Below are 27,480 nucleotides of genomic sequence, written 5' to 3' on the forward strand. Positions count from 1 at the left end.
TCGGTGCCAACAGTGCTAACAGGGAGTGCTGGCGCTGCATCCCACCGGACGGTGCGTGCTCCGTTATCCTTACCCTCCCCTACGGAGGAGGAAGGGCCAGGTTCCAGGACAGGTGTGGGGACCTGCCCAGGGCACAGAGGGAGTGGGGGGCCTCACTCCCAGCGCTGCACATCCGCCACCTGTAAGCCCGGCCCTGGGCAGGGCCCGCAGAGACGCGGTGGGCTGCCCTGACCCGACGGCGCCACAGAGCTTTCGGTGACCACCTCCAGAAGTGTCACGGGCAAGAGGGCACTCAGAGCTAGCCGTGTCCCAGGAGAAGTCCCCACCCGCCATTCATTCTGTGGGTGCTGCGTGCTCCTGACAGGGACCCTGAGCGCCCTTGTTAAAACGCCTGTGTCAGAATCTTACTGAGGAGAGGCCGGGGGCCAGCTGCTCTGCCGCATCCACCCCCAGGTCTCCCAGGAACAGGCTTCCAGGCAAAGGGCGGCCACCAATCACATGTCCCTCCCAGTACCATCTCCTGTGATGGGCCAGCCCCTTGCTGCGCCAGGACTCAGGGAGCCCCGGGGCATCTGCAGAGAAGTGGTTTCAACCAAGGGGCAGTTTTGCCCCCGGCGGGACACTTGCTACACCTGAGCTCAGCGTGGACATGACTGGTGGTGAGGAAGAGGTCCGGAGTGCTGCCCGGTGTCCACAGTGCCCAGGACAGGCCCCAGACAAAGAGTGACCTGCCCTGAAGGTCAGTGGAGTCCAAGTGTAGAAACCCCGACTTAGAAAAATCTATTCAGACGAAGTGTGCCAGGAGAAAGGCCCAGCTCCCTGTCGGCCCGGGCACACTGATGGAGCTGCCAGGGGAAGGGGAATGTTCTTTTCCTGCGGTAGAATTTTGGCTCTTGCTCGTGCTGGTAAGGGCGGGTCCCCTCCTGGGGCCAGAAAACCGTTCACCGTAGATACAGAGAGCGACACTGTGCTGTGAGGGCCTTTGAGGAGCGGGTGTAGGGAGGAGAGGGGGCCCCACAGGTGGCACTGGGCAAGGGGGCGCAGGAGCTGTGGGAAGGCAGCGCCCATCGCTGCTCATCCTCACGATCGTGACCTTCCCCTTCTCATCACCAGTCTCACCAGAAACTGTCGCTTAGTGTCTCCCAAGGGAGTAAAACAAAGCCACGATGCCTCATCGAGAACCAGAGGCTGCTGGGAAATCCGCCACCACTGTGGGTGTGGAATGTGGAATGTGGACGGCGGCCCGGGTGCAGGGACGTATCTGAGCAGGGTCGGAGAGTGGCAGAAGCAGCAGCTGGACCCGAGAGTCCACAGAACAGTCAGGTCCCTTCTGTTCCACGCACGCATGGGGGAGAACGTGCTCCTCCTCTTGGACCTGCTCTGCTCAGCTGACCTGACAACTAGGCCACGTAACTGATGGCGCCTCAACCTGCAGGCAGGACGGCGCCAGGGGTTATGGCGGGGTCGCTGTCCCATGTTCCCTTCTGAGTGGCGGCTGGCTGCTATGGGCCCCAGGGCAGGACCCTGCAGAGGGACCCGCTGGCCCTTTGTCAGAAACAAAATAGGTGTTCCTGGGGTCCAGAAGCCTCTGGAGTGACAGTGACCCAGGGGGAGGTGGAGGAACCCACAGGATCAGATTGGCACCCCCTCGTGGCTCTTTCCTGGCTCTTCCTAGAGACCCAGGCACTGGGCCCTCTGGGTGCCAAGGGCCTTCGGGGTGGAAAGGGGAAGGTGGACACATGGTGGTTTATGGAGCTCACGGCAGGTGGAAGGAAGGGTCTGTGCTTTGAGGTCTACATCCGGCTCCAGTGCTGGCCGCCCAGGGCACGTGCCTTGGCTCATTCACTCAGCACTGTGCCAGGCCCCGGGGCTCAGACCTGCTGTCCCGGAGCTTGTGGGCCAGTGGCAGAGACCAAGAGCTGACAAACACAGAGGAGCATAGGATGGCGGTTGTGCAAAGGGACCTTCTAGGGAAAGTACCAGGTGCGGCGAGAGGGATAATAGGAGGGACTAACTAGGCTCTGGGGGAGGGAAGGCGCTGTCAGGAAGGCTTTCGTGTGCAAGTGATGATGAAGCTGAGATCCAGAATGAGTCTGAGGCAGCCAGGTGGTGCGTGAGCAGGTGTGTGCACACATACACACGTGTATGACTAAGGGGCTGCCCGCTGGAGGGGGCGTCCAGGCGGAGGAGAGGAGACAGCTGGTGCTGCTGCTCTGGTGACCGACCAGGCCAGGCCGGTGTGGCTGAGGCGCAGTCGCCGAGGGCGGGCAAGAACCTGGAGAACACAAAGCAGCCAGGCCGGCAGGGACCTGGTGGTCCCGTTGGGGATTTTCACCTTTCTCCTAAGATCATTAAGAAGCAGGAGAGAGGTGTGGTCAGATTTGCATTATTTTTTAAAACAAAATGGCTGAGCTGGTGGTCATGGATGAGTGCCTGGAGGGAGCGGCCCTGAGACTGGTTGGGGGGACGGACGTGGGGTGTCCGGTGAGAGAAGATGGCGGGTTGGAGTGGGGCAGTGGCTAGAGTCACTCCCCTGCCTGCACTCTGCTACCTACCGCAGGGGCTTGGGGGGCAGAGTAAACGAAATAACTCATCAACAACACAGCTGGGTTCAAAGCGAACACTCCATCAGCCTCCCTCCCTCACGTGGAAGCAACTGGTATTCATCTAAGACAGCCTTCCCTGTGGGCAGCAAGTTCTAGGTCACTAGGAACTGATAGTTTCTCAGAATCCCTTCAGCAACAGAACCCCAGGCCTGGAGGGATGCTGGGCTTCTCCAGGGAAAAATCCTCAGTGGGTATGTGTTTCTCACTTCACCTCCCAAGTTCTATCTAGCCATATGCAGCTCACGAGCAGAGGACTTTGGTCCCTTGGGCCCTGGAGGGTCGTGGGGCTTTATAGGAAGTGCTCAGAGCTCATGGGAGTCAGTAGATTGCAACCACAGGTGGGCTTGGAGGGAGGAGGAGAATGTCACACGTCTCGGACGGAAAATATCGCTGCTGGGGAACGAGGGTCGCCAGTGACATTCACACTCAGCCAGGTGCCACGGCCTTTTCATCAAGTGAGGGAGCTTTTGTCCCCTGGAACCTTCAGGGTCATGAATGAAGAGCTCGGAGTGCTCAGAGAAATCAGGATATGGAGGGGACATGAAGGTGAGTTCCGAAGGAGTTAGCCAGACAAATAAGTGGGAGACGGACCTCCAACACGGAGAGGCGGGAGCACCGCCCAGGGATGGCGGAAGAGGGCAGCCCCTTGGGGAGGGTGCAGGTGGGTGAGCACAACCCGAGCAAGGGCAGAAGGCGGGGACGAGCCGGAGATGAGGCAGGGGAGAGCCAGGCTCCAGGCGTCGTAGGTCAGACTCGAGATGGAAGGTAATGGGACCTGAAGTGAGGTCACAGCAGGGATCTGTCCTGTGGAACAATGACGGCGGCAGTAGATTGGCATGTAGAGAGACTGAGCAGTCTGCTGTGGCCATCTACACTGGACACAGGGGTCCCAGCAGAGGTGGAGCCTCAGGATTTGATTGTAGAGGATGAGAGGAAAGGGGAAGTCCAAGTGACCCAGAGTTGTGGGGCTGGAAAGGACAGGGTTAGGGCGGTGCTGATAACAGCTCACAAGTCAAGCAGAGGCAAGGGCTTGAGAACAAAGATGACTCTGATAAGTCTCCACCTGAGAGGGGCCGGGTCCTCCTGCTTAGAAGCTCCTCTTCCTTCTGCCAGCCCGGGCCATCCTGGTGGGGTCCATGCACCCGATGGGGTAGAAAAGAAAGAAAAGTAGCCGTGGTCCCGTTGACCAGGGGCCTCCTGTGGCTAACCAGAACAGATTAGATTCAGGGTCTGAAACAGAAGTCCAGAGGGTGTTTTCTACCCAAATGACACACCTTTGAACTTACCTGATGCTTGTTGCAGCCATTTGCAAAGCAGCCTGGGCCCCCCTGCAGGAGTTTTTGGTTTCTTCCCTCGCTTTACCCACTTATCAAGCTCAAGGCCACTGGGGGCCTTCTGTGTTGCATATTAATAGCAATAACACGCAAGCTCCGGGCAGCTGGGGAAGCCAGTCCCCAGAGGCAGGCTGGCATCATGCTCTGCCTCTGGCTGTGTGCCAGGCTGTCTGAGAGACCCCCCTGGGGAACAGCTCGCCCTAACCCAGCCCCTTCCATGGGAAGTGAACCTCACTGGCTCCCCTCGCCCACTCTTTGCAGGCGGTGGGGGGCAGGGGAAGACAATGAAGATGGACCCTCAGAGATAAAGCAGCAGTTCCGCTGCCCCAGGAACCTAGGACCCTGAGGGGGCAGGAACCCGTGGCTCCAGGTGGTTTGATAAGTAGGACGCACAGCAGGGACTAGAATCCTGTGTTCCGGGGTCCCCTGAGGCCCAACATCTTCCCACTGTGCTCACTGGTTGTGTAAATGCTATTCTCACCAACAGCGGAGCCGGCTGGGTTTGGCCTATGCCGTCTTGCCTAGTCAGTCTGTGGGCGCTTCCAGCAGGCGGGAGGGACCAGGAGGGCACACAGACCCGCCATCCTGACCTAGATTCTGGGGTTTCCCACAGGGCCTTGTTTGCCAGGGGGGGTATGTTGAGGCGGGCTCTTATACGACACGTCCCTAGCTAGTAATTCAGGTGCTCCAGCCACCACTCGGGTGGGCAGCCAGGCTAAGGTGCAACTGTTTGCCCCGTGTCATTGGAGACTAGACACCAGCCACAGCCACGGTGCGTGCAGCGCCCTTTCTAACGAGGCAGCCAGCTGCCACTCTGGAGACGCCGAGAGACAGACAGGCAGGCAGGCAGGCAGGCAGACAGCAGAGGCGCTAGGGGCCCGGAGCGCTAGCGTCCAGCGAGCCGCGCGGCCACAGGGCGCCCCCTGGAGGGCAGTGGGAGCAGGGCCCAGGCCGCGAGCGAGGGGGCGCGGGGAGGCGCCAGGGGCCACTAAACCGACGCGGCGTCGCCGGCGGAAGCAGGGCCGCGCCCAGGGCGGGAGGGACGCACAGGCGGGCTGTAGCCGGGAAAGCGGCTCAGGCTCCAGAGCCTCCCCGGCGGAGGCGCCCGCTCTCGGCCGCGGCGCGGGAGGGGCGGGGGCGCCGTCGAGGCCCTCCCCTCGCCCCGCCTCCCGGTCAGCGCCCTTGGCCGCGGGCGCGTCGTTGGTTTCGGGTTGTCAGGCAGCAGAGGGCCGCACAGGCAGCGAGGCTGCGGGGGACCCGGTGGCGGTGGGGGTGCGGCTTGGCCCTGCCCGCTCTCGCGGCCTGAGCCCCTCCATCCGAGCAAGCATGAAGGACAGTGGGGACTCCAAGGACCAGCAACTCATGGTGAGACTCCCTCAGCTTCCACCCGGACCCCCACCTGCGGCCCAGACTCCCAGCCCTGCTCGGACTGGGCAGCCCTTTCCCCTCACCCCCACTAAAAGCACACTCAGAATGGGGGAATGGTACTCCGGAGCAACTCACCCCCAAGCCCTGGAGGTCAGGCACTCTGGCCATCCTTCTGAGGCCTGAGAAGCTGGCCAGCTTCACCTTCCCACGCGGGATCCCCATCCCCACAGGCTGTGCAGATGGGTCTCTGGGCAAGACTGCTCTCTGGTCCAGAAACACCAGGGCAGGCTTGACCGACCTGTCCAGAGGAGGTAGATGGGAGTTTCCTGGTGAACTCAGGGTTCCCCTACCCTAGGGGAGTCAGGAGTTTAAAGGGAGACCACGGCAGGCAGACAAGAGGCTCCAGGTGCCAAGGCAGCTGGCGTGGGGGGCTGGGAGTGGCTGGGTATTGGGTTGCAATGAAGATGCGGCGGTCCAAGTCCAGCCTTAAATATTTCAGAGAAGTGCTAGAAGGGTCTGAGATGGCCTCCCAGAGCCCTGCGGTCTGGGGTGGGTGAAGGGGTGTCAGCAGGGTACAGGGGGGGTTACATAGAGACTAAAGACAGACTCCTGATTATCACTGGCACCCCGGTCAGGTCAGAGTGATGGAGGGAAGTCTCAGAAGCCCAAGGCCACGGCCCCCTCCCTAACCGCTGAGATGGGGAATGCGCCTTTGTCTCCAGCAGGTGGGTGGTGATGCAGCTGGAGGGTAATGCTGGCCCCAGACACCCAGCCTCTGTAGGGCGAGCTCTGCTCCGAAGAGGAGCCTGGGCCCCAGCCTGGAGCAAGCCCCAGGCTCCGCAGGAACACCCTCTGTGCCTGTTTGGAAAGCATCTCTTTTGTGCCCCCACCCCACCCGCCACCTGCTGCAAGGAGGGAGGGTCCTCCCCTCCCACCTGTGGAGTGTGGCTGAGGAGTCCGGGCCAGGTGATCTGACAGGCCTGTGGCAGGCCCCCTGAGAGTGAAGCCACACCCACAGGTGCAGCAGGTACTCCCCCTCGGTCAGCAGAAGCACACCTGCCCCCGTTCCTCTGGGGGGACTCACGCAGAGTGAAGACCCACCGTCTCTCAGTGGCTGGAGAACAGAGAGTTGTCCTCAGGCAGGGATGTGGCCACAGGTGTAGGATGAGGAGGGGAAGTTCTCTGGGCCCTCAGCCCCATCCTGCGGTGCTCAGGGCTCTGCCTCTGGTTGTAGCTCCTCATTCATGGTGCAGACAGGCTGCTCCAGTGCCAAGGGCTCCAAGTTCAAAGCCCCAGGGAGTTGCAGTTGCTTAATTTGGGCATGTAACCGCTGCAGCCCAGAGGAGCAGACAGCTCTCTCCCATGGGGATCACCCTGAGCCCCGGGCTCCTGGGGGATTTTATAGACTTAGACAGAGCCCACAACCTCTGGACCTCCTGCCCTTGACCCAGGTGATTGCCCTGAACCCTGCATCTTCCTTACAACAAAGGAGACCTGGCATAGCTGGATAGAGGAGACCCCATGGGGCTTGCCCAAAGGGAATCCTGGGGTCCTCTCATCCTTCTCTTGGTGGCCCGGCACAGCCCGCTTTGTCTAACCTCACTGGTCTGGCCTTCCCTCCCAGGTGGCTCTCCGGGTTCGGCCCATCAGCGTGGCAGAACTAGAGGAAGGAGCCACCCTCATTGCCCATAAAGTGGATGAGCAGGTATGTGGGGCTGTGGCTGGGAGCCGCAGGCAGGGCAGCGGCCTGTTCGCGCCTCTTGGGGGCAGGTACCTGCTCACTGGGTAGGGACAGGAAAGGCTGCTATGGCTTGCAGCACCATCCTTCTTCTACCCACTGAACTCGCCTAACACTGAATTGGCAACGTTGTTAAGGAAATCAGGGTTCTTCTTCCAGGAAGCCTTCCTAGATTGATCAAAAGAGAGCCGAAAGCCTCCCAGCCCTGGGTGGGCTCTGATTCCCCAGTCTAGCCCTAAAAACTTCACACACTCTCCATGTGCCCATGACCTCACTTTCCCACCTTTACATGTGCACCACCCATGAGCATGCGTGTATGTGGTCTAGAGCCACAGGCCACCTCCAGGGTACTCGTGATTTGCAAAGTCCTGGGATGTCTGCTTGTTTTCTTGATCCTCATGTCACCGTGACATGGTGAGCAGGGCGGGTCCCATCTCTGTTTACATGGGAGACAATAAATATTTGTCAAGCGCCCTCAACACGTTGGGAAGCCATGGCAAACAGAAGACACCCTGCCCTCCATTCCTGACCTTCGGGGCCAGTGTGGGCAGACAAGATGTCGATCAAAGCGCCGAGCCCCAAACAGGTGTGGGTGTGCGGCCAGAACGCCGACAGAGAAGTGCATCGCGCCGGGGTGGTCCGAGGGGGTGTGACCTCGTCCCGCAGGCCGGGGAGAAGCGGCGCTGCAGCTGGGACCGGAGGGATGAGAAAGGGGTGATCGGGGTTGTGCTGGGAGGGAGAAGCTTCACTCAGAGGGACTGGCACGTGCAAAGGCCCAGTGGTGAGAGGGGTGCCGATGCGCTTGGGTGACTGAGAAAGTGGCTCAAACAGGAGAGGGATGCGGAGAAAGGGCTCAAAGTGTGAGAAGGGGCTGGAGGCGTGGACAGGGCCACTCTGCACTCTCTGGACATGACAGCCTGGGTGGCAGTCGAGGACTGTGGTGTGGGGTGGGTGAGGGCACCTCGGGCAGGTCTGGTGCCCGGGCAGGAGTGTCATGGTGGTGCGTGCGGCCTTCGGGGAGCCCGAGAGTGGCCACGTGCCTCTGCGCAGGGGTGGTTGCAGTTGCTCCTCCTGACTGCCGGTGTTCCTCGAGGTGGCGGGATGTGCCAGCAGGTCAGAGCAGTGGCACTGGACCACGCAGAGAGAGGCACGGGTGGGCACCCGCTGGCCCCGGCCCTGGCAGGTGGGACTCGGGAAGCCGCAGGACGTGGACAGCACGGCCTGCGAAGCCTGCGTCCCCGGGCCCCTCCGAGGGGCAGGCGGCCCAGCCTTCGGCCCCAAGGGTGGAGCTGTGAGCACAGCAGAGCTGGGAGGTACCAGCCTCCCTCGGTCCCCTCCTTTGTCCCCTCTTTCAGAGAGTAGCCTTCCTCAAAGACCTCGGGGAAAGCAGGGCATGACTGGGAAGATCCTGTCTAAACCGGTCCGGTCAGTGGGAGGGGGAGGAATTCAAGAGACAGGCATGTGGGGTGGGTCCTGCCATTCGCCAGCTGTGCTGCGGCCTTGGGCACGCGGCTTCCGAGACCCTCGGTGGTCTCCTCCTTTGTCACAGTAATCACGAAGCCTCCTCCAGAGGGTCTCTGTGGACTAAGGAATGCTCAGGCTGTCCCCGGCACCTGGCACTCGGGAGGAATGACAGAGGGGTGACCGTGTCTGTTAGAAACCGAGAGTGCCCAGGGCTGCTGAGAGGGGCCAGAGAGCAGCTCCAGAGACCACGGGAGGGGAAGCGTCCTTCGAGGCATGGCCACTCCCTGTTTGACAACTTGTCCCTGAGGATATCAGGTCCTCGGGGTTGGGACAATGATGGCTCTCTCTCGGCTGCTGCTGGCTTCCGGCCGGAACGGGGGCTGAAAGACACTGACTGATGACGATGGAAACGGTCGGGCAGGGGCAGCCCATTGTGGGCCCACACTCGGCAGACACTGGCTCCTTTCTGCCCCTGCCAGCGATCGGGCCGCGCCGTGCCCCCAGAAGGCCCCGGGCTGGGCGGTCCCAACAGGGCCGCTCCTTTGTCAGCGAGGGGAGGCTGCTGGGCCATCTGAGCAGCGTGGGTTCAGGGACCCAACACTCGCACTGGGGGCAGCACAAGGCTCCCAGTCCCGAGCAAAGGGCAGGCTGTCCCTAGTGGCTGTGTCCTTCCGGCCAGTAAGGCCCTGGCAAGCAGGAGGGGAAGACCCAGGAGTGCCAGAAGGACAACAGGCCACCGGACAGCTGACTGCCCTTGCCTCCCACTCTGTCCTGTCCCCACCCTGGACCTCTGTCCCTCTCCAGTGAGCACCCCCCAGCTTGTCTGTGGCCCTGGCCAGGAGGGAGTCTTGAGGTGCCGGCTTGGGCAGCAGCCCCAGTGACGGGCCAGCTGGCCGGGTGTAGCCCTGCCCCTTCCTCCGGGACCTGGAGCCCGGCGGGCTGGCGGGGTGAGTCTGGGAGTGTTTCCAGGACAACACGGCCCTGGAGTCTCTTCCCAGCAAAGGTGCAGCAGGGCCCACGCAGCCCACCCGGCGTCCGGCCCCTCTAAGGACACCCCTGGTTGGAACGCAGAAATACTCCCCCACCTGCTGGGCATTGTCCCCTGGTTGTGGCTGTCACGACCCAGGTGGCCCAGCCCCGCAGAGGGGCTCCGCAACCCGGCTCTTCTGTCCTGGGCCCCCAGGCTCTGCCTCTTGCCCCCACCGCCCCCCGTGATGGGAGGGCTCCTTTGCCCCTGCCGGTGCCACCTGCACCTGGGGTGGGGGCCTGCTGAACAGTCACTGCCAAGGGCCCAGCCCCTGGTGGTCCGCAGGGAGGTGCGTGCTGCCAAAGCCCCGAGTGGGGAAAGGTAGGCCAAGGACCTTGTCACCCTGTGGATTAGGCCACCGTGAGGGGTCCCAGGACGGCCTTCCTTAGAGCTAGGTGTCATTGCCCCAGGGACATGAGAGACTGCAATAACTGGGCTGTGCAGAGGGGGACAGTCCCTCAGGCTGAGTGTCCTTTGGAGACATGGGTCAGTGTGACCGCATTCTAGGGAGGCTGGAGTTAGGGCTGGATCTGTGAAGGGTTCGGCTACCTTGGCAGGCCCGCGATCCTCAGGACAAGAATCACGGTAACGCCTCCTTCAGGCATGTGTGGGTTAGTGCACACACAGCGCTGATCCCAGTGCCCGGCACCCAGTCGGGCTGAATGGGTGTTGGTCTATTGCAAGGGCTGGACTGCGGGCTGTTTCTGGGCCACAGAGGTCAGTGGGATGGGGCCCACCGGCTGCCTTTCTGTGGCCTGTGCAGAGCTCTCAGGCCGGGGTCCCTACATGGCCACCCTCCACATCTGTGTTCCAGGGAGTGCTGCAGGAGCTCGGTCCCCTAGAAGTCTCAGGGGTGGGACCTGGCCCTGACACCAGGCCATCAATGACCACAGAGTGGGGGGCGGGCAGCTGGAGAGGTCTGGCGAGCCTGGGATTTCCAGAGTGGAAGCAAAACCTCAGAACAGCCTCCTCCTGCCTCCCTCTCTCCCCTACAAAGCCCCCAGCCTGCTGACCCTCCTTCCAGCCTTCCAACTGTGCATGTCTACAGGATCTGAGCCACCTGACACCACTCCACGTACAATCCCATAATTAGCCTTTATCTGCTCAGAGCCCACCTGTCACCCCCGTGCTCTTGTCTGAGGAGGACGGCCCCTGGCGCCCTGGGCAGGTCTCCGTCTCATCTTTGGAACGACAGGGTATTACCCGCCCACCCAGGAGCTCTGGGAGGCTCACAGGCGTATCCAGGGGAGCTCAGCCACACGGCCAGGAGGCTATTGTGGAGGACAAATAGAGGATAAGGTGACAGATGCAGAGCCTTGGGGACAGTGAGGGCTGGGGGCGGGAAGCCTGTCATTAGCCCACTTTCCTGCCTGGGTGGGTGCTCCCTCCGCACCCACCGTCTGGATGCTTCATGTCCCCATTGCCCCCAAAGAACTGTCTGGCTCTGTGTGGCTGGGAGGGGACAGGACGATTGTTCACCTCCGGCCCCTGTCACCGCAGTCTCCCAGCCCCCTCCCGGCCCCAGGCAACCTCTAACCTGCTTCCCATTCCTATCGACTTCCCTGGCCCAGGCATTTCACTCGAATGGAAGTGTATAGTGTGTGGTCTCGTGTCTGGCTTCTCTCACGGAGCACAATGTTTTTAAGGTGTGTCCACTTCGTAGCCGGTGCCAGAACCTCATTCCCTCCTGTGGCTGAATAATATTTCATGCCACGGAGACACCCTGTTTTGTTCATCCTCTCATCCTCGGATGGCCATTCAGGTCCTTTCCTACTTGTTGGCTATGGTGGCCGATGCGGCCGGAATGCAAGGGTGCGTACACTTAGCATCTGGGTGGCCGAGAGGCGAGAGAGCTGGTTGAAAAGATGGATTTGCAGGCCTGCGTCTCCGGAGTCTGATTCAGTGAGTCTGGGCGGTGCCTGGGAATCTGCAGTTCTCGAGCTCCGTGGGGGCCTCTGAAGAAGGGGCCTGCAGACCCAGGAGAGATGCAGCCCTAGACTCTGGGTCATGCCTCTTCTCGTCCTGGGCCTCGGGGTCCTCAGAGTCCTGCAGGCAGGAGGGGACTAGCCAGGACATCCGCCAAGTGCGGCTCTGTCCTAAGCAGCCAGCAGGGCACCAGTGGCTCTATCAGCTCAGCGGACCCCTTTCTGATCTTTCCTGTCTGGCCTGGGGGCTGCTGGCAGGGCCAGGGGACGCCCTTCCTGGACCAAGGTCTCTTTTCTGAGTACTCGCAAGGTGACCCGTCTACAACTAGAAGCAGGGCCAGCGACAAACTCTCCTTCACAGAGAAAAAGCAAACGAAACTCCAGAGGCAGCCTCCTGGGGGCGCTGTCCTCCCAGAGTCAGATTTTTTATCGGTTTCGTCTTGTTTTGCCCTGAGATGAAGGGGGATCCGGAGCCCTGGGCCGAGGATGAAGTCTTCCAGGCGGGGACCCTCCCATTACCATCCTGTGGGGGATTCGAGAGTAGCCTGCAGCCGTGGGTAGGACTTCCTCTCTCCAGGCCCGAGTGGTCCTCCCTGCTTTCCGGCCTGGAGGAACTCGAGGCTCCAGGGGCCATGCGGCTTTCCCAGGGCCACACAGCAGGCTGGAGCTCACACCCCATTGGTGGCCCCTCCACCCGAAGCATCTTTGCTGCCAGGGTTGGAGGCGTGAGGAGAAATAGTCCAGGTCAGAGGATGTCAGTTGGGGTGTTTTTGTTGCTCAGGGGACAGCTGGCAATGTCACAATAGAGGGGAGGTTGGGCCACTAGCACCCAGTGGGCAGCTTCGGCTGAACATCCTGCTGCGCGCAGCACGGCTCCTGATGTGATCCAGCCTGAAGCGCCCATGGTGCCGATACCCTTGGGTCGGTTTAGCCACTTGGGGGCCAGAAAGAAGCCGGTTCACACGACCAAGACACCCAGAGCTCGGGCAGCCTCCTGGGGGGCGGCAGGAAGGCCTCCTGACCCGCTTTGCTCCAGGTGTTTCTCACCTAGGAGGTGCTGGGGACCCGCCGGGCCTCGCATGGGGACACGGTTTACAGACCAGCCACCCTCGCCCCCTGCTTCCCTCACAGATCTTAGGTTTCTGGGCTCAAAGTCCGGAATTGCAGAGAGGCCCAAACCTGCAGTGAGTTCAGAGCAGGTCTGGGAGCGAGGGCAGTGGGAGCAGGGAGGGGTTGTGCTGGGGCCTCTGCCAAGTTAGGCCTGGGGCTGTGGGCTAGAGCCCCCCACACCCCGGTGAAGCTGTCCGTCCACCTTCCTCATTCCTGGGCCTGCCCCTGTCCCTCTCCCAGCACTGGGGGGCTCCTGTGTGTCCTGTGTGAGTGACGTCCCCCCAGTGAAACCCCCTGAGGCAGGTGCCCGACATGCTCGGGCATGAAAACTGGGAAAGAGAAAGCCCACCACCGGGCTGAGGGAGGGCCTGGCCGAGGGCCCACCTGGGCGTGTGGCCAGCCGCACCCACCTCCCCGCCACAGGTGAGCGTGCCTTGGGAGGTGCAGCAGTTCACAAAGCGGCTGTCACCAAGTGCCACAATGTGGGTGACTTAAACCACCTTCAAAGTTCTGGAGGCCAGAAGTCCAAAGGGTCGGTCCCTTCTCCGGGCTGCGAGAAAGACCCTGTTCCAGGCCCTTCCCCTTGGCTTGCAGACGTGCGCCTTCTCCCCGAGTCTCTTCATGTCGTGTCCCCTTGCCGGGTGTCTGTGTCCAAACTCCCCCTTTTCATAAGGACACCAGTCACCAGATGCCCTGGATGACCACACTCTAACTTAACTACATCTGCCTGGACCCTGCTTCCACACGAGGTCTCATTCTGAGTGCTGGAGGTTAGCACTTCGAGGCTTGGATGAGGGAGAGGATGAGAGTCAACCTTCCCATGCGGCTGGGCGGCCACTGGCCTACGCTTCACTTGTTCTTCACTTGTTCTCTCTCGAGGCGGGGCAGGCAGCCTGCTGGTCGGGAACCACACAGCGCCAGGTCCCGGCAGCTCTGTGCTTGCAGGGCGGCCCCGGGTGCTCCCCAACAGATTCCTCGTTGCTGTCCAGCCCTCACGGGAGTGTCTGCTCTAAGTGGTCAGAGAGAACCAGAACAGGCGTGCAAGGCACTGGGCTCTGTGCGGGCACACTCCAGTCTCCGCCACGGGCCACTGTGTTCAGCAAACACCCCTTGGGCCAGGGCGGCATGCCAGCCAGGGTGACATCTGGGGGGGCTTGGAGGATGTACAGGCTCCTCCCAGAGTGGGGGTGAGCACATGCCCACCGGGGCTCAGACGCCTGGCCTTGTTCAGGGCCTGTGCTCTGCGGAGCCCTGTCCATGAGGACAGGGGCAGAAATTCCTCAGCTCCCTTCCAGCTCTGGGCTGGCTTCTCACAGGGCCCCCCAGAGATTCTGAGCTGAGCCCTGCTGCCCACAGCCTGCCCCTCACCTTGAGGCCCCGCTCACGATTTTCTCCGGAAGGCTGTCCTCCCCTCACACCTCCCAGGCAGCTCCTGCTCATCCTCTAGAACTCAGTGCTGGCGCCACCTCCTCCAGGAAACCCTTCTCTAGTGGTAAAGCTGGACCAGGCGCCTTTCCTCTCCGCTCCCATTGCCTCCTGGGGCCCAGCATTTGCCGTGAAAATGATCTGTTCCCACTCGGCTGCGAGGGTCAGAGGCAGGAAGCTACACCTCCCTCTCCCCAGGCCTTGCTGAATGCCTGGTCCATAGAAGGGGCGCCGAAAACATGCCCCTCTGGCGCAGCCCCCTGCAGCTCGGCTCCAGCTCACCTGGCCACAGGCATAAGGGCCCCTTTGTGCACCAGAGCAGACAGGCAAGGGGATGCTCTGGAGGGTGGAGCCCAGACAGAGCCCTCTGTAAGCAAGGGACCTCGGCAGCCATGCGGACAATGAGCCGATTCAGGAGAGACTGGATATCGAAGGAACCAAACGCCCGGGCACCATGACCTTGGCAGTGCCGGGAGGTCGTTTGGAGGTGATCAGTGGGTTATGGACAGCAGTGAACACCGCTCCCCCTCCCCTGCACCGACGCCCCCCACCCAGGGTGCCCCTGAGGCCCTGCCTGTGTGCACCCTAGCTGGCACCCGAGCGGTGGGAACTGCCGCACTGGTCGGGCTCCCCTCGCGTCCCACTGGGACCGTGTCGCTGGGTTTGTCCTCACCTGGGTCTGAAATGTGACCGGGGCTCAAGCTGCTGCTTTAGGGCCCGAGACGGGAACTGGAACCTGGAAGAGACTTCTGGGGAAGTGGGGCTGAAGCCCTGAGACGGTGGCCGGGGACAGGCAGGCACCCCAGGGGGCAGTGCCTACCCAGGTGGCCCGTCCCCACCCATCTTGGGCAAGCTGCCAGGGGGCCCAAGTCAGAAGCCTCAGCCCAGCCTGTCTGGAGCCCTCCCGCCAGCTGTCTAACCTGGAACCCCAGCCGATTGGACGAGGCTTCCGGGTGAGGCTCCTGGGGCCGGGCCTCTCAGGAGCTGCCTCACACTCCACCACCATGCTGGGCCCCTGGGGGTCTCAGGCCAGTTCAGATGCAGCGAGCCCAGGTGTGTCTCATGGCAGGTGGCCGGTGGTGACCCAGGGGCTGATGCCAGGGTGCACGTAGAGTGCCACAGGGAGAGCTGGTAGCAGTCCCACGGCCGTGGCCCTCCCCTGGGCCCCAGCCTCCTGTTTCCTGACCCCTATCACCAAGCCACCAGTGGCTCTTTGTCCCACCCCTGGGTCTGCCCATTGGCTGGGGAGGGGAGTGTGAGGCTGGGCTGAGGCAGGAGTGCAGGGCTGAGGCAGGGCAGGGCACTAGGTGCCTCACGGCTGCAGCGCATTGGCGAAGGGTCTGCAGAATGTGACCCCAGATGCCATTGTCCAGTCCGGTCCTGCCACTTGCTGGTGTGTGAGCTCGGATGGGTCTAGGTCCCACTGTGGGAGCCACAGTGGGCCTCACCGCCCACCTGCAGGGGGCACTGCCTGAGTCCATGTATGTAATGTGCTCAAAACAAGTCCCAACATGAAGTAAATGCTCACTAAGCACCAGCCGGTGGTGGTTCCTCCTCCTCTGGGGAGGTGCATGGTGGTGCTGCTGCTGCTCCAGGCACCGGGGCACTCTCGGCTCCTTTGGGCATTCAGAGCCGAGCACCCAGATGGGGCACCTGGGAGCGGACATGGGCAGGGCTGGGCCCGGGGCTCAGGGGCCTGGGGCCGCCCAGCTCTGGGACCTCCCGCAGGGCCTGACCGTGGCCCCTGGCTCCAGCCCTTTCCACCCCTTTCCCACATCCTGAGTGAGCAGGAGTGAGGTCAGTGTTGACGGTGTGGACCTGGGGCTCCGGGGTGACTATCCCCTGCCCTGGGGGCCTTCGCAGATGGTGGTTCTCATGGACCCCATGGAGGACCCGGATGACATCCTGAGGGCACACCGGTCCCGGGAGAAGTCCTACCTGTTCGACGTGGCCTTTGACTTCACTGCCACACAGGTGAGAGGGGGCTGGGCTTGGGGACACCCTTTGCCCCACCTGCGAGGGAGCCCTCAGGGGACCTGCCACCGCTTGCCCTCCGGCTCCCACCCTGCTGTGTGTGTCCCCATACCTGCGCCTGCCCACAGCCTCCTGCCTGGACACACCCGGGCTGGCACGGTGGCCCCGATGGGAGCCGGAGGAAGGCGCTGGAAGCCCATCTGGTGTGGGGAAGGCATCTCGGGGAAGCTGACACCCTCCCTGGGACCCCCGTCTCGCCCATCTGTGGGATGTTCCCTAGAGCAGATGTAATGCGTCCCCGAGGCCAGCCTGCCGTGGGGGGAGGCGTCTCAGGTGTCCTGTGCCCTCTTTCAGGCCGGCGTCCCCCCATCGGGTGAAAGTAGAGACGTCCATCCTCCACTCCCACCCCCACTCCTCCGGAGCCAGGGGACAGACTCTGTCCCCACTGGACACGATGGAAGTGGGTGCTCTGCCCTGCACCCCTGATGGGTCTCCCTCTTCCCTGCAGGAGATGGTGTACCAGGCCACCACCAAGAGCCTCATCAAGGGCGTCATCTCAGGCTACAATGCCACCGTCTTTGCCTATGGCCCCACAGGTGAGGAGCCCGGGCAGCGGGGAAAACTGTGTTTGTGGTCCCCCTCGAGGAGCAAGCCCCTCGCCCCCCATCAGAGAGCCAGTGTGGCCCCCACTGGAGCAGGAATCAAGGGTGTGGCTGGCCCAAAACCTGATACCTGGGCCCTCAGATCCCAGCTCCAGTGAACACACCTTCCTCCCTGCCATCTGGGGTTCCCATCTGGAGGACACACCCAGGTGTGCCAGCAAACCCTGCCCAGCAGGGCTGCACTCCTGCCTCCCCGCTCACCCGCCCCTGCTATGCCCAGGCTGTGGGAAGACCTACACCATGCTGGGCACGGACCACGAGCCCGGCATCTACGTGCGGACCCTCAATGACCTCTTCCGCGCCATTGAGGAGACCAGCAATGACATGGAATATGAGGTGTCCATGTCCTACCTGGAGGTGAGCCCTCCCCCTCTGCCAGCTGAGACAAGGGGGGGCCCACATGGTCCCCCTCCCTGGGACCATCGCCGGGCAGTTTCTCCAGCTGCCCATCACTGCTGCTCTCCCCCGCACAGTTGAGCCCACTTCACAAAAATCTGAGGCTTGGAGGAGTCAGGCAGCCAGGTCAACATCACCCCATAAAGTGAGGGAGGCACGGTCCCAACTCAGGAGCCCTGCTCACCGTCCCACCCTCCCCACGGCCTTGCCGTTGAGCCGGCTCGGCTGCCCTCCCTCCTCAGGGTCCATGTCCCCGAGCTGACCCTGCGCGGCTGCCTCCAGGCACTCTGTACATGGGGACAGGTGAGAACCGTACATACACAGACAGGCTGGGACCTGCCGGCCTCGCTACCTAGCCACAGCCCCGGGTGCCCACCCGTGGGAGTGCTACCATCAGGCAGCGGTGGGGCAGTGGGGGTGGGCATCTCAGAGGCCAGAAGAGGGGAGAGAACCAGTGGCTGGACTCCATCTGGCTGCTGGCCGCTTGGCTCCCTCTGGAGCTGATAGTCTCCTGGGTGACACTCAGGAAGAGCAGCGAAGCATTACTGCCAGCAGCTGCTCGGAGACCAGTGGCCAGTGTGGTGTTGGCTTGGCCAGCAAGCCCACCCGATGTGTGGGGGTCAGGGAGAAGTGGCTGATGGTTACCTAGCAACAAGCAGGGTTTGCCGTCGGTCCGGTCCTCATCCTCTGCCCAGCGCCCTGCTGCCCGCCGGCAAAGGGAGCCCCACTGGTCTTGAGGTCTTCTCCCCGTAGTTCTGGCAACTCGCTGTTTCCCTGTGGAAACAGGGCTGAACCCCCCCACCCCCACCCCACAAAGAAAAAGGGGCCTGTGAGCTCCTGCCCCCTTCTCGCTGGGGAGGGACGGGGAGCCTGCGCCTTCTCCGGACCTCCTGCCCTGAGTCTCCCATTAACACCTGTCCCCCACCCGTCCCATCAGATCTACAATGAGATGATCCGGGACCTGCTGAACCCCTCACTGGGGTACCTGGAGCTGAGGGAGGACTCCAAGGGGCTGATCCAGGTGGCGGGGATCACCGAGGTCTCCACCATCAATGCCGAAGAGGCGAGTCGTGGGCGGCCAGCCAGGGCAGTGGGACAGACCCTGAGCCTGGCGGGCAGGAGCGGGCAGAGGACTGGCCAGGCGGCCAGCCTCGCCGAGTGCACACAGCCCCAGTCCTCCCCGGGTCCCTCCACACACAGGCCGGCCGGCCGCCACCAGGGCCCTTTCCCAACCTGTGGTCCCCAAGAGCGGCCTCCCTCCCTCCCACCCACCCAGATCATGCAGCTGCTGATGAAGGGGAACCGGCAGAGGACGCAGGAGCCCACGGCCGCCAACCGGACGTCCTCCCGCTCCCACGCGGTGCTCCAGGTGTCCGTGCGCCAGCGCAGCCGGGTCAAGAACGTCCTGCAGGAGGTGCGGCAGGGCCGCCTGTTCATGATCGACCTGGCCGGCTCTGAGCGTGCGTCCCAGGTGAGGCCGGCTGCCCTGGAGGCCGGCAGGAAGCTGTGTGTGTGTGCGCGCGAGGGGCGTGTATGTGGCATCCCAGGACAGGGCAACTCCCCCAGGCCTGGGGAGGGTGGGCTTTGGGGGAGGAGGGCATGGCGGGAGAGGCTGCCCCAGGGTGGGTCTGGGGGCACCCAGGGGCGGGGATGGAGGGTGCTGTGGAGGAGCAGGAGGGGAGGGTGGGGGCGCATCCTGGGAGACAAAGAGGCAGGCGCTCTCAGCCCTTCCGGAGCCTCCCTGTCATCAGAGGCCTTCTCCTTCCCTGACCTTGGAGCATGTCCTTGGGGCGAGGGGGCGGGACAAGGCCCTCAGTCCCCTGAGCATTTCAGAGCCCTGGGCGAGTGGGAGGGGTTTGGAACCTGGGATCCCCAGGGTACTGGTGGTGACAGCTATGCCCTGCTGGCCCCCAGACCCAGAACCGTGGGCAGCGCATGAAGGAGGGGGCGCACATCAACCGCTCCCTGCTGGCCCTGGGCAACTGCATCAACGCGCTGAGCGACAAGAACAACAACAAGTACATCAACTATCGAGACAGCAAGCTCACTCGGCTCCTGAAGGTGCCCGCTGTGGCCGGCGCCAGGCGCTGGGCACCAAGGGGGGCTGCCAGATTTAGCAAACAAAAATACAGGAGGAGGCCAGGCCACATTTGAACTTCAGATAAACAACAAATGATTTCTTTTTTTAGCATAAGTAGGCCCCCTGAAAATGGTGTTTTATCTGCCGACTGTCACCAAAGAGTGGGCAGTGGGCAGGAAGGCGCCGGGCACTCCCCAGGGCTGTTAGTATCAGGGAGCCAAGAGCTACCTGGATTTGGGGTTCAGGGGGCAGGTGGCCTCGTGGCTCAGAGCCTGCTGTTCGGGGACCCCTCCTGGCTGCACTCTGTGTTGGGTGCTTCACCCACTGGCTCCTTTCGTGCTGCCAGCAGCTCTCTGAGTTAGGGGGCGAGTGCTTCCACCTGCAGGTGGGGAGACTGAGGCACAGAGAGGCTGAGTGGCCTTCCGAGGGCTCGCACCAGTGAGCACTGGAGGGAGGATGCAAACACAGGTCTGGCGGCCTGACGTCCTGGCCGCAGCTCAGTCCCCGCCCACGCTCAGCCCGCCCTCAGCCTGGGAGGTGGGAACAGCCGCAAGGCCAGCACTGTTGTAAACGCAGGGGAGCCGAGGGTTAGCACGGGAACGTCTGCCTGAAGTCCCTCAGCTGCACCGAACTCCAGGGCAAGGCCAGGGCCAGGGCCGGGGTGGCCACAGACCAAGTCCCATCTTCACAGGAGGCCCCCATTCCTCACTCCAGCCAATACAGCGCCACCAGCAGTCAGAAAAGGGGGGACCCGGGGGGCTAGAGGTGATGGGAGGGAGAAGGGAAGGGCCCCCCCAGCTCCCCGCCAGCCTCTGCTGTCTTCCCTCTTCCTCTGTGTGAGGGTGGGGGAAAGACGGCCAGGAGGCCCTGGGCAGGACACTCGAAGTGACCAATGGAGAACTTCGGACAAGAAAGTGGGAAGTGGGGGGACAGGGTAGGGGGAGGGGATATCTGGACTAAGGGGGTCCGTGTGTTGCTCTGCACCAGGACGTGTGTGTGTGTGTGTGTGTGTGTGTGTGTGTGTGTCAGAGAGAGAGAGAATGCACACCATGAGGACAACCCAAACAGCCAGGCAGGCGCAGCGTCGGGGGCGGTTCCGGGCTGACCACAGGCCCGCCCTCCTCCCCCCCAGGACTCCCTGGGGGGGAACAGCCGCACCGTGATGATCGCGCACATCAGCCCGGCCAGCAGCGCCTTTGAGGAGTCCCGGAACACCCTGACCTACGCCGGCCGGGCCAAGAACATCAAGACCAGGGTGAGGGCCCCGGCCTGTCCCCTGGGCTGGCCTTCCTGGGCCGAGATGGAAGCCCCACACTGATTCCACTGCTCCCCACTCTTTCTGGAACCAGCCACCATTGCACTGGCCTCACCCCCCACCCACCCCTGTCAGATGTCACCCCCACACCCTCCCCTGCACCTCCAACACCTGCCAGGCTGCCAGGAAGCCTGGAGCTTCCAAGGGTCCCCTCCTTCTCGTCCAAGGCCTGTGCTCCCGACCCGGCCCCCTGCACCTCCTCCTTTTCCCTTCAGAAGCTCATTCAGAAATCACATTCCAAAGCACCTCATCATATCAGTCACTGAGCCCTTTAACACCATCTCGCCTGCCCCTCAGGGGCACAGGAGCGACCAGCGCCACACTGCAGGGCTCAGGAAGATGAGGCTGTGACTCCCCCCTGGGCAGTGATGGCGCTGAGACTGTCCCTGCTGACCCCGCTGTCTGTCAGGGGGTCTGTGTCGGTCTGCCCGTGGAGGAGCAGAGGGACAAGTGTGAGACACACTCTCACGACACCTCAGCCTTCCAGCCCCCGCTCCCTCCCAACCCTTGAGGAGCTGGGCGGGAGAGGGGCAGGTCCTTGGAACACGACTGCTCAGAGTGTCGTGAATCGCAGGGCAACGATGCCGACAGTTGGCACGCTGGCGGGGTTCCCTGCATCTCTGGAGGCTGTGATCCCGACTCTGAAGGATGGGGAGGACCTTCCTTCCAGAAGGGAGGAGATGGCATCTGGTGGGGGTGGGGAGAGCAGGAGACTATTCCTTGGCTCACGTGGAATGTTCACAGCAGAGCAGTGAGTCCAGAGAAAATCCAGACAGGCAGCGGCGGGACTGCCACACCAGGTGAAGGAATTAGGGCATCCCCCAGCAGTAGGGAGCCACTGAAGGTTCAGCAGGGGAGCAGCGTTTTAGGAGCACGGCTCTGTCGGAGGCATGTCGGGTGACGGTTGTGGGGTCATCCTGAAAGACCGGGGAGTGTGGCGGGGAGAGAGAGAGAAGGGAAGACCTGGTGGGTGGACCCCGGCACCTGGGGTAACGGTACCCGCCCTGCCCTGTCCCGCGCTCCTCTCAGGTGAAGCAGAACCTGCTCAGTGTCTCCTACCACATCGCCCAGTACACCAGCATCATCGCTGACCTGCGGGGCGAGATCCAGCGGCTCAAGTGCAAGATCGATGAGCAGGGTGGGCGAGGCCAGGCCCGGGGACGGCTGGAGCGGGGTGACATTCGCCACATCCCAGGTGTGTGCATGGGTCCACGTGAGTGGGAGCCGTCTCCTGCAGCTTTCCCAGGCAGCCTCAGATTGCTCGGGGGTCAGACAGTGTGGGGTTCAAGTCCAAGGTCTGACTGGGTAGCCTTGGGCTGCTCACTCCACTGCTCTGAGCCTTTGGCTGTAAAATGGAATCGTGATCTCTGAAGGTTAGGTGGGATTGATCCCAGGGGTGAGGGACACAGGAGCATTTTGCTGTGCTGGACATCACCCCCAGGGCTGCCCTGTAGGGCAGGGAGGTCATGCGCAGCATCACCAGAAGGGGCACCTTCTATGTTCTTTCGTAGACTCATTAGTGGGCAGTGATGTTTTTCCAGCTGATGGCAGGGAAGTGTCTAAGGGGCACCTTTTAAAGTGGACACAAGGTGCTGTCAGGGCCAGTGGGAGTCTGGTTCATACAGAGGGGCTGGGGAGCACCTTTGGGCCACAGCCTCAACACTCAAGGTGACAGTGTCGTGTGGGAGGAGGTGCTCATCCAGGAGGTCTTTCTGGAGGAGGCAGTTGGACAATGTGGCTGGGGGAGAAAGGGAGGTGAGGGCCCCAAGCGGGCCCCTGCTTTCTGGCCAGACGCTTCCCTCTTTACTGAGCTCCCCCACACCCCATCCGACGGGCAGCCGAGGGCCAGCAGCATGGCGGGCCGGACGAGCAGGCCGACGTGGGACAGCTGCGGGCACAGCTCATCGGCGCTTTCCGGGAGCAGATGGACGTGCGGAGACGCCTGCTGGAGCTGGAGAACCACGCCATGGAGGTCCAAATCGACAGCTCCCGCCACCTGCTCACCATCGCTGGGTAGGCGCCCCCTGGCTCGGGGCCCCCTGGTCCCACCTCCCACACAGAGGAGCTGGGAGCTGTCTGCTCCCATGGCCTGAGTCCCACTCTCCCCTTGGGGTGGGGCTTTGACAGCTGGGAGCAGGAGAAGTCACGCAGGGCCCTCAAATGGAGGGAGGAGCAGCGGAAGGAATCTTACACCAAGGATGACAGCGAGAAGGACTCGGACACCGGTGACGACCAGCCAGACCTCCTCGAGCCCCCAGAGGTGGCCTCGGCCCGGGAGAGCATCGCGGCCCTGGTGGGCGAGCAGAAGAGGCTACGCAAGCAGAAGGTGCCCAGGGTTCGGGCGCCAGGAGCGTGGGTTTGAGAGGCAGGAGCCCAAGGGGCCGGGGGCAGGGGTGGGGAGGAGAGAGACCTGAGAGCCCAGGCCACAAATCCTGCGTAACTTGCTAAGGTCCTCAGTAACCTCTCTGCACCCCAAGTTCCTCATCTGTAAAATGAGAGGGGCTGTGGCCTCCTCACACACCAAGGATTCAAACAAAAATGGTCGCCATGTGATCATCAGTTTGCTGGATGAGGGATCTTTCCCTTCTGTGCCGGAGCCTGCCCAAACCAGGGGCCTTCAGGGCACCTGGGCCCTGAGGGCATCGGATGGGCTGGGGTTGAGGGGTAGGATGTGGTCAGAGCAGCCAGAGGTGGCACAGAGGGGCCTCGTGGGAGCAGACCCTGGTTACAAGGCCCAAGGTACGGCTTGGAGGGTGGGCCTTGGACTGGAGCTTCAGCCAGGAGCCTGGCAGTCTGGGGACAGGAGGGGCGCGCAGACAGGCTGGGCCGGGAAGGAGCAGCCCCTGGCCGGCTGCCTGGCGCTGACCCCCTGCCGCTCCCAGCTGGCGCTGGAGCAGCGCTGCCGAGAGCTGAGCGCGCGGAGCCGCCGCCTGGAGGAGACGCTGCCCGGGCGCATCGGCTCCGAGGAGCAGCGCGAGGTGCTCAGCCTGCTGTGCCGCGTGCACGAGCTGGAGGCGGAGAACACCGAGATGCAGTCGCACGCGCTGCTCCGCGAGGGCGCCCTCCGCCACCGCGGCGAGGCGGTCCGCCGCCTGGAGCAGCACCGCACCCTCTGCGAGGAGATCATCCAGGGCCAGCGGCAGATCATCGACGGTAGGCCCCGCACTGTGGAGCCACCCGTGGGCCCCGCAGACCCGCAGAGCCCAAAGGGGCGGCCTGAGCCCTGTCCCTCCTCCAGCAGACTATAACCTGGCCGTCCCCCAACACCTGGAGGAGCTTTATGACATGTACCTGCGGGAGCTGGAGGAGGGCAGCCTGGAGCGGGCCACCATCATGGACCGGGTGGCCTCTAGGGCCCTGCAGGTGGGCGCCTGGGAGTGTGGTCAGCAACGGGCCAATGCCCCAGGCAATGCTTGCAGGGAGCTGGGTGGCCAGGGGTCCAGGCTGGCTGACCCCCACCCTGGGGAGCCAAGTCCCTTTACTTCTGACCCCACCCAAAGCCCTGCCAAGCTGGAGTTTGCTGTCATGGGCATTCTTCTCCGGCACCTGTCTTCACTCGGGGGCAGAGGGTCAGGGTTGGTATCTGAGATATCACGACTGGTGGCCCCAAATGCCCTTGCGGGAGACCAGGCCACCAGGCCGCGAGTGCCACTGGGGCTGGTAACAGCCACAGCTTGCCCCTTGGGACCCGGAGCTCTGCCCTCTGGGGCTCCCAGCCCACACCACGGCCCTGTCCGCCCTGTGTGCCGCTGCCACCCTGTGCTGTCCTCTGGTCCAGGACCAAGTCCTCTGACTGTCTGCCCCTGCCCCCCTCCCCAGGACAGCTCCTTGCCCAAACTGACCCCAGCAGCAACCTTGCTGACGCCAGAGTCGGACCTGGAGAGCGTGAAGACCCTGAGCTCCGGGGCCCAGCACCTGCAGAACAGCACCCTCCCGCCCCTGAGCACGGAGAGGTGAGCCCAGGGCCCGCTGCCCCCTGCCCTGCCAGCCTGGGCCGCCACAGGATGCCAGCCCAGACGAGGGCTTCCTGGGGAAGATGGAGCAGGAGCCAAAGGGAGGAGGTGGCACAGGTCTGGAGCCAGGGCTCCTGGGTTCTCTGTCCTCTGGGTGGGGGTGGAACCTCTTGGGGATGGGCTTGGTCACCAGATGCATACCCTCTTCTGCCAACCTCAGTGAAGCCAACCTCGCATTCAAGGCCAGTCCCCGGGCATGGCCAGCAAAAAGCTCCTCTGTGCCCACCCCACCACCCATCCAGACCAGCAGCCTGGTGACCCAGGAGGTGAGCACCGGGCACCCAATGGCCTCGAGGGCCCCTCTGCCAAGAGGGGAGGCACAAGGGTGGACACCCAGCTGTTCCACCACAACCACGCCACTGAGCCCCTGATGTCTCTGCCAGGTGGGTGGGGGTCTCCACCGCGTCCACCGCCCTTCTCTTCCCCCCCCCCCGGCCCACAGGTCTTCACCCGGGACAGCCTGCTCAGCCTGCGCGGCCGAATCCACTCTTCCCCGGACAGCAGTGAGAACCTGTCAGAGATCCCCTTGTCCCACACAGGTGGGCCCCTTCCCCACCCCGTCAGCCTGAGCCTGGCGGCATGGACACTGCTCAGACTGCCCAGCAGAAAGCCCTTCCCACCCTCCGAACGCACCCACACATCAGGTGCTAAGAAGGAGGCACCGATGACCAGAGAGCGTTAACCGTCAGGGCACAGAGTGAGGGCACAGTCAGGAATCAGGATAGGGAACATACGGCACTTGGTGTCGCCACACCACCCCCCCCCGTAATAACTGAAACAGCAACTGCGGATCGAATCCGACCACTTGGCCGTGAGCTAAGCCCATCATCTCAGTTCCTGCTCGCAGGAGCCCTGTGTGGTTAGTTTTATCGGTTTACAGATGAAAGAGAGGCTCAGAAATTTGCCGCAGGTTTCTTAAATGTCGAGCGAGTGGGGTGCTGGGATCGAAGCCCAGACATTCTGGCTCCTACCTGTCTCTGCCTGGGCTGAGGAGGGTGTTGGTGGTGCAGGCGGGAGAGGACAGGGAGGCCTAGATCCCGGCCCGGGTGCACCCTCTGTCCCGCTGCAGAGAGGAAGGAGATCCTGACGGGCACCAAGGGCATCGCTGTGAAGGCTGCCCGGAGGCGCTCCAGGGCCCTGGCAGCAGAGGGGCGCCACCTGCTGGCCCCTGCGATGCAGCGCAGCAGCCTGTCTCTGCACTCGCTGAGCGAAACCGATGATTCTCGGCCACCTGGCCCCCTGGCCTGTAAGCGGCCCCCCAGCCCCACGCTGCAGCACGCGGCCAGCGAGGACAACCTGTCCAGCAGCACGAGCGAGGCCCCAACCCAGGTGGTCAGGCATCATGGCAATGGCCCTGGGCCCTGGCTGCGTGGCCAGAAGAGCCTGAGCAAGAAAAGAGAGGAGTCACTGGAAGCAAAGAAGAGGAAGCGGAGATCCAGATCTTTCGAGGTCACAGGACAAGGGGTGAGGCCAGAGGTGGGATGTTTGGGCCCCTTCTTTGTGGGTGGGGCCTGAGGGCTGGATTCCCCGAGGCTGAGAGGCACATGCACTGGCCCTGCACCCTCTGCGCCCCTGTCACCCCAGCTGCCAGTAGCTGGGGCCAGTGCCTGTGGCACATCCCCATGCAGGTCAGACCTCACCCCACTGTTCTCCAACCAACACAGCTCGCCCGCCCCAAGACACACCTCCTGGGGCCCCGTGCCCTGGAGAACATCTCGGACCACAGAATGCCAGTGTGCAGGCACCCAGCCCCTGGTATCCGGCATCTGGGAAAGGCCATGCTGCCTTTGGCCAAAGTCAAAGTCCCTCCAAGCCAGAACACAGGTCAGTATCAGCAAGAGGGGGTGGGGAAGGGGAAACCTCGGCCTGCCCAGGGAGGAGGCGTGCAGAGCTGTCGGACTCCATGGCCACCGCTGGCTGGGAACAGGGTCCTTGCAGAACAGCACAGGACTGGCATTTTGGGGTTGTGCCCCCCAGGGAGTTCAAGACTGCTGAGTGATCACAGAGGGGAGGGGGAGGCATTCCGAACCTCTGCATCTGGCCCTCCCTCTGTTCCAGGCCCTGGAGTGTTCTCTCCCCTCGCTGTTCCCGCCAATCCAGCTGGTATTTCCCGGCAAGCTACACGTGGACCCCGCCTGCCCCACGACACAAGCACCCACGGCAAAGACGGACACTTCCGGCATAACTGAGGGGCCCTGCCTGGAGCCCCCTCTCCTGCCTGTCCCCCGAGACTGAGTGGGGCGTAGCAGGGAATGGAAACTAGGCAGATGGGGTGACCTGGAAGCAGGAGCTCAGGAGCTCAGAAGGCCAGGGTTCCGGAGCCCCAGGAATTCTGCCCAGCCTTTCCACATGTGCGGTGCCACCAGGGAGGGAGGGGAGCCCAGCAGGCACGGCCGGGACGGCCGGGACGACAGGGCTCCCCGGCCTCCCAGTCCCGGACAGAACCCTGTTGCCAAAGCTCTGCACTGATCTGCAGCCAGACTCAGCCTCAGAAACCAGAGAAGAGAGTGGTCAGTGGGACAGGCTGCTGGGCCCACTCCTGGGGCAGGGCACCCTAGGTGGTGGGGGAGGGGCCGGTGGGAACTTCTCATACTGTGGGGGTGGGGTGGGGGAGGGGGGATCTGGTTTCTTTACTTGGCAACGGCTTCCTTTTTATCAGTAAAATCCCATTTGGGTCTTGACTGTTGAGTCGGAAACTAGACCTCGTCTGGACCAGGGTGGCCATGACCGAGTTCCAACCCCCTTGCCCAGCCACCCCCCCAGCCCACACCCATCTCACACTAGCTGGCAGCATAGCACCAACCCACAAACACCTGGGCAAAAGGGGTGTTTTTCTAAACCCCGAGGCCCCCTCCCCAGGAAAGGGGGTCCAGCCAGGCTGGTTCCTGTCCCGACACACCTGTCCAGGCCCCTTCCCTAATGAAGTGCAGGCTCAGAGATGGCCCAGCGCAGCCCCTCGGCCTTGAGGTGAGAAAACCCTGGGCCTGGAACTGCCCAGGCTTCCCGGCCCTGACCACTCGGATGCCCCGTTCCATGTGAGGCT

General features: G+C 62.9%; 1 protein-coding gene across 1 annotated transcript; it reads left to right on the plus strand.

Annotated features, from left to right (window-relative positions):
* Positions 1–3,146: 3,146 nt before the first annotated feature.
* KIF19 (kinesin family member 19) lies at positions 3,147–26,971 on the plus strand. Its single transcript, XM_037167222.2, has 21 exons — positions 3,147–3,152; positions 5,159–5,305; positions 6,933–7,013; positions 15,861–15,971; positions 16,480–16,567; positions 16,854–16,990; positions 17,967–18,092; positions 18,306–18,500; positions 18,944–19,090; positions 20,242–20,364; positions 21,454–21,619; positions 22,263–22,437; positions 22,552–22,750; positions 23,307–23,577; positions 23,666–23,787; positions 24,244–24,377; positions 24,598–24,703; positions 24,880–24,976; positions 25,507–25,901; positions 26,102–26,261; positions 26,496–26,971. Exons 1-21 carry the CDS (start codon positions 3,147–3,149, stop codon positions 26,624–26,626), a joined length of 3,117 nt encoding a protein of 1,038 aa, XP_037023117.2. The 3' UTR covers positions 26,627–26,971.
* The last annotated feature ends 509 nt before the right edge of the window (positions 26,972–27,480 follow it).

This window comes from Artibeus jamaicensis, unplaced genomic scaffold, assembly GCF_021234435.1.
Source record: "Artibeus jamaicensis isolate MK-2021 breed Jamaican fruit bat unplaced genomic scaffold, CSHL_Jam_final contig_2259, whole genome shotgun sequence".
Lineage (NCBI taxonomy): Eukaryota > Metazoa > Chordata > Mammalia > Chiroptera > Phyllostomidae > Artibeus > Artibeus jamaicensis.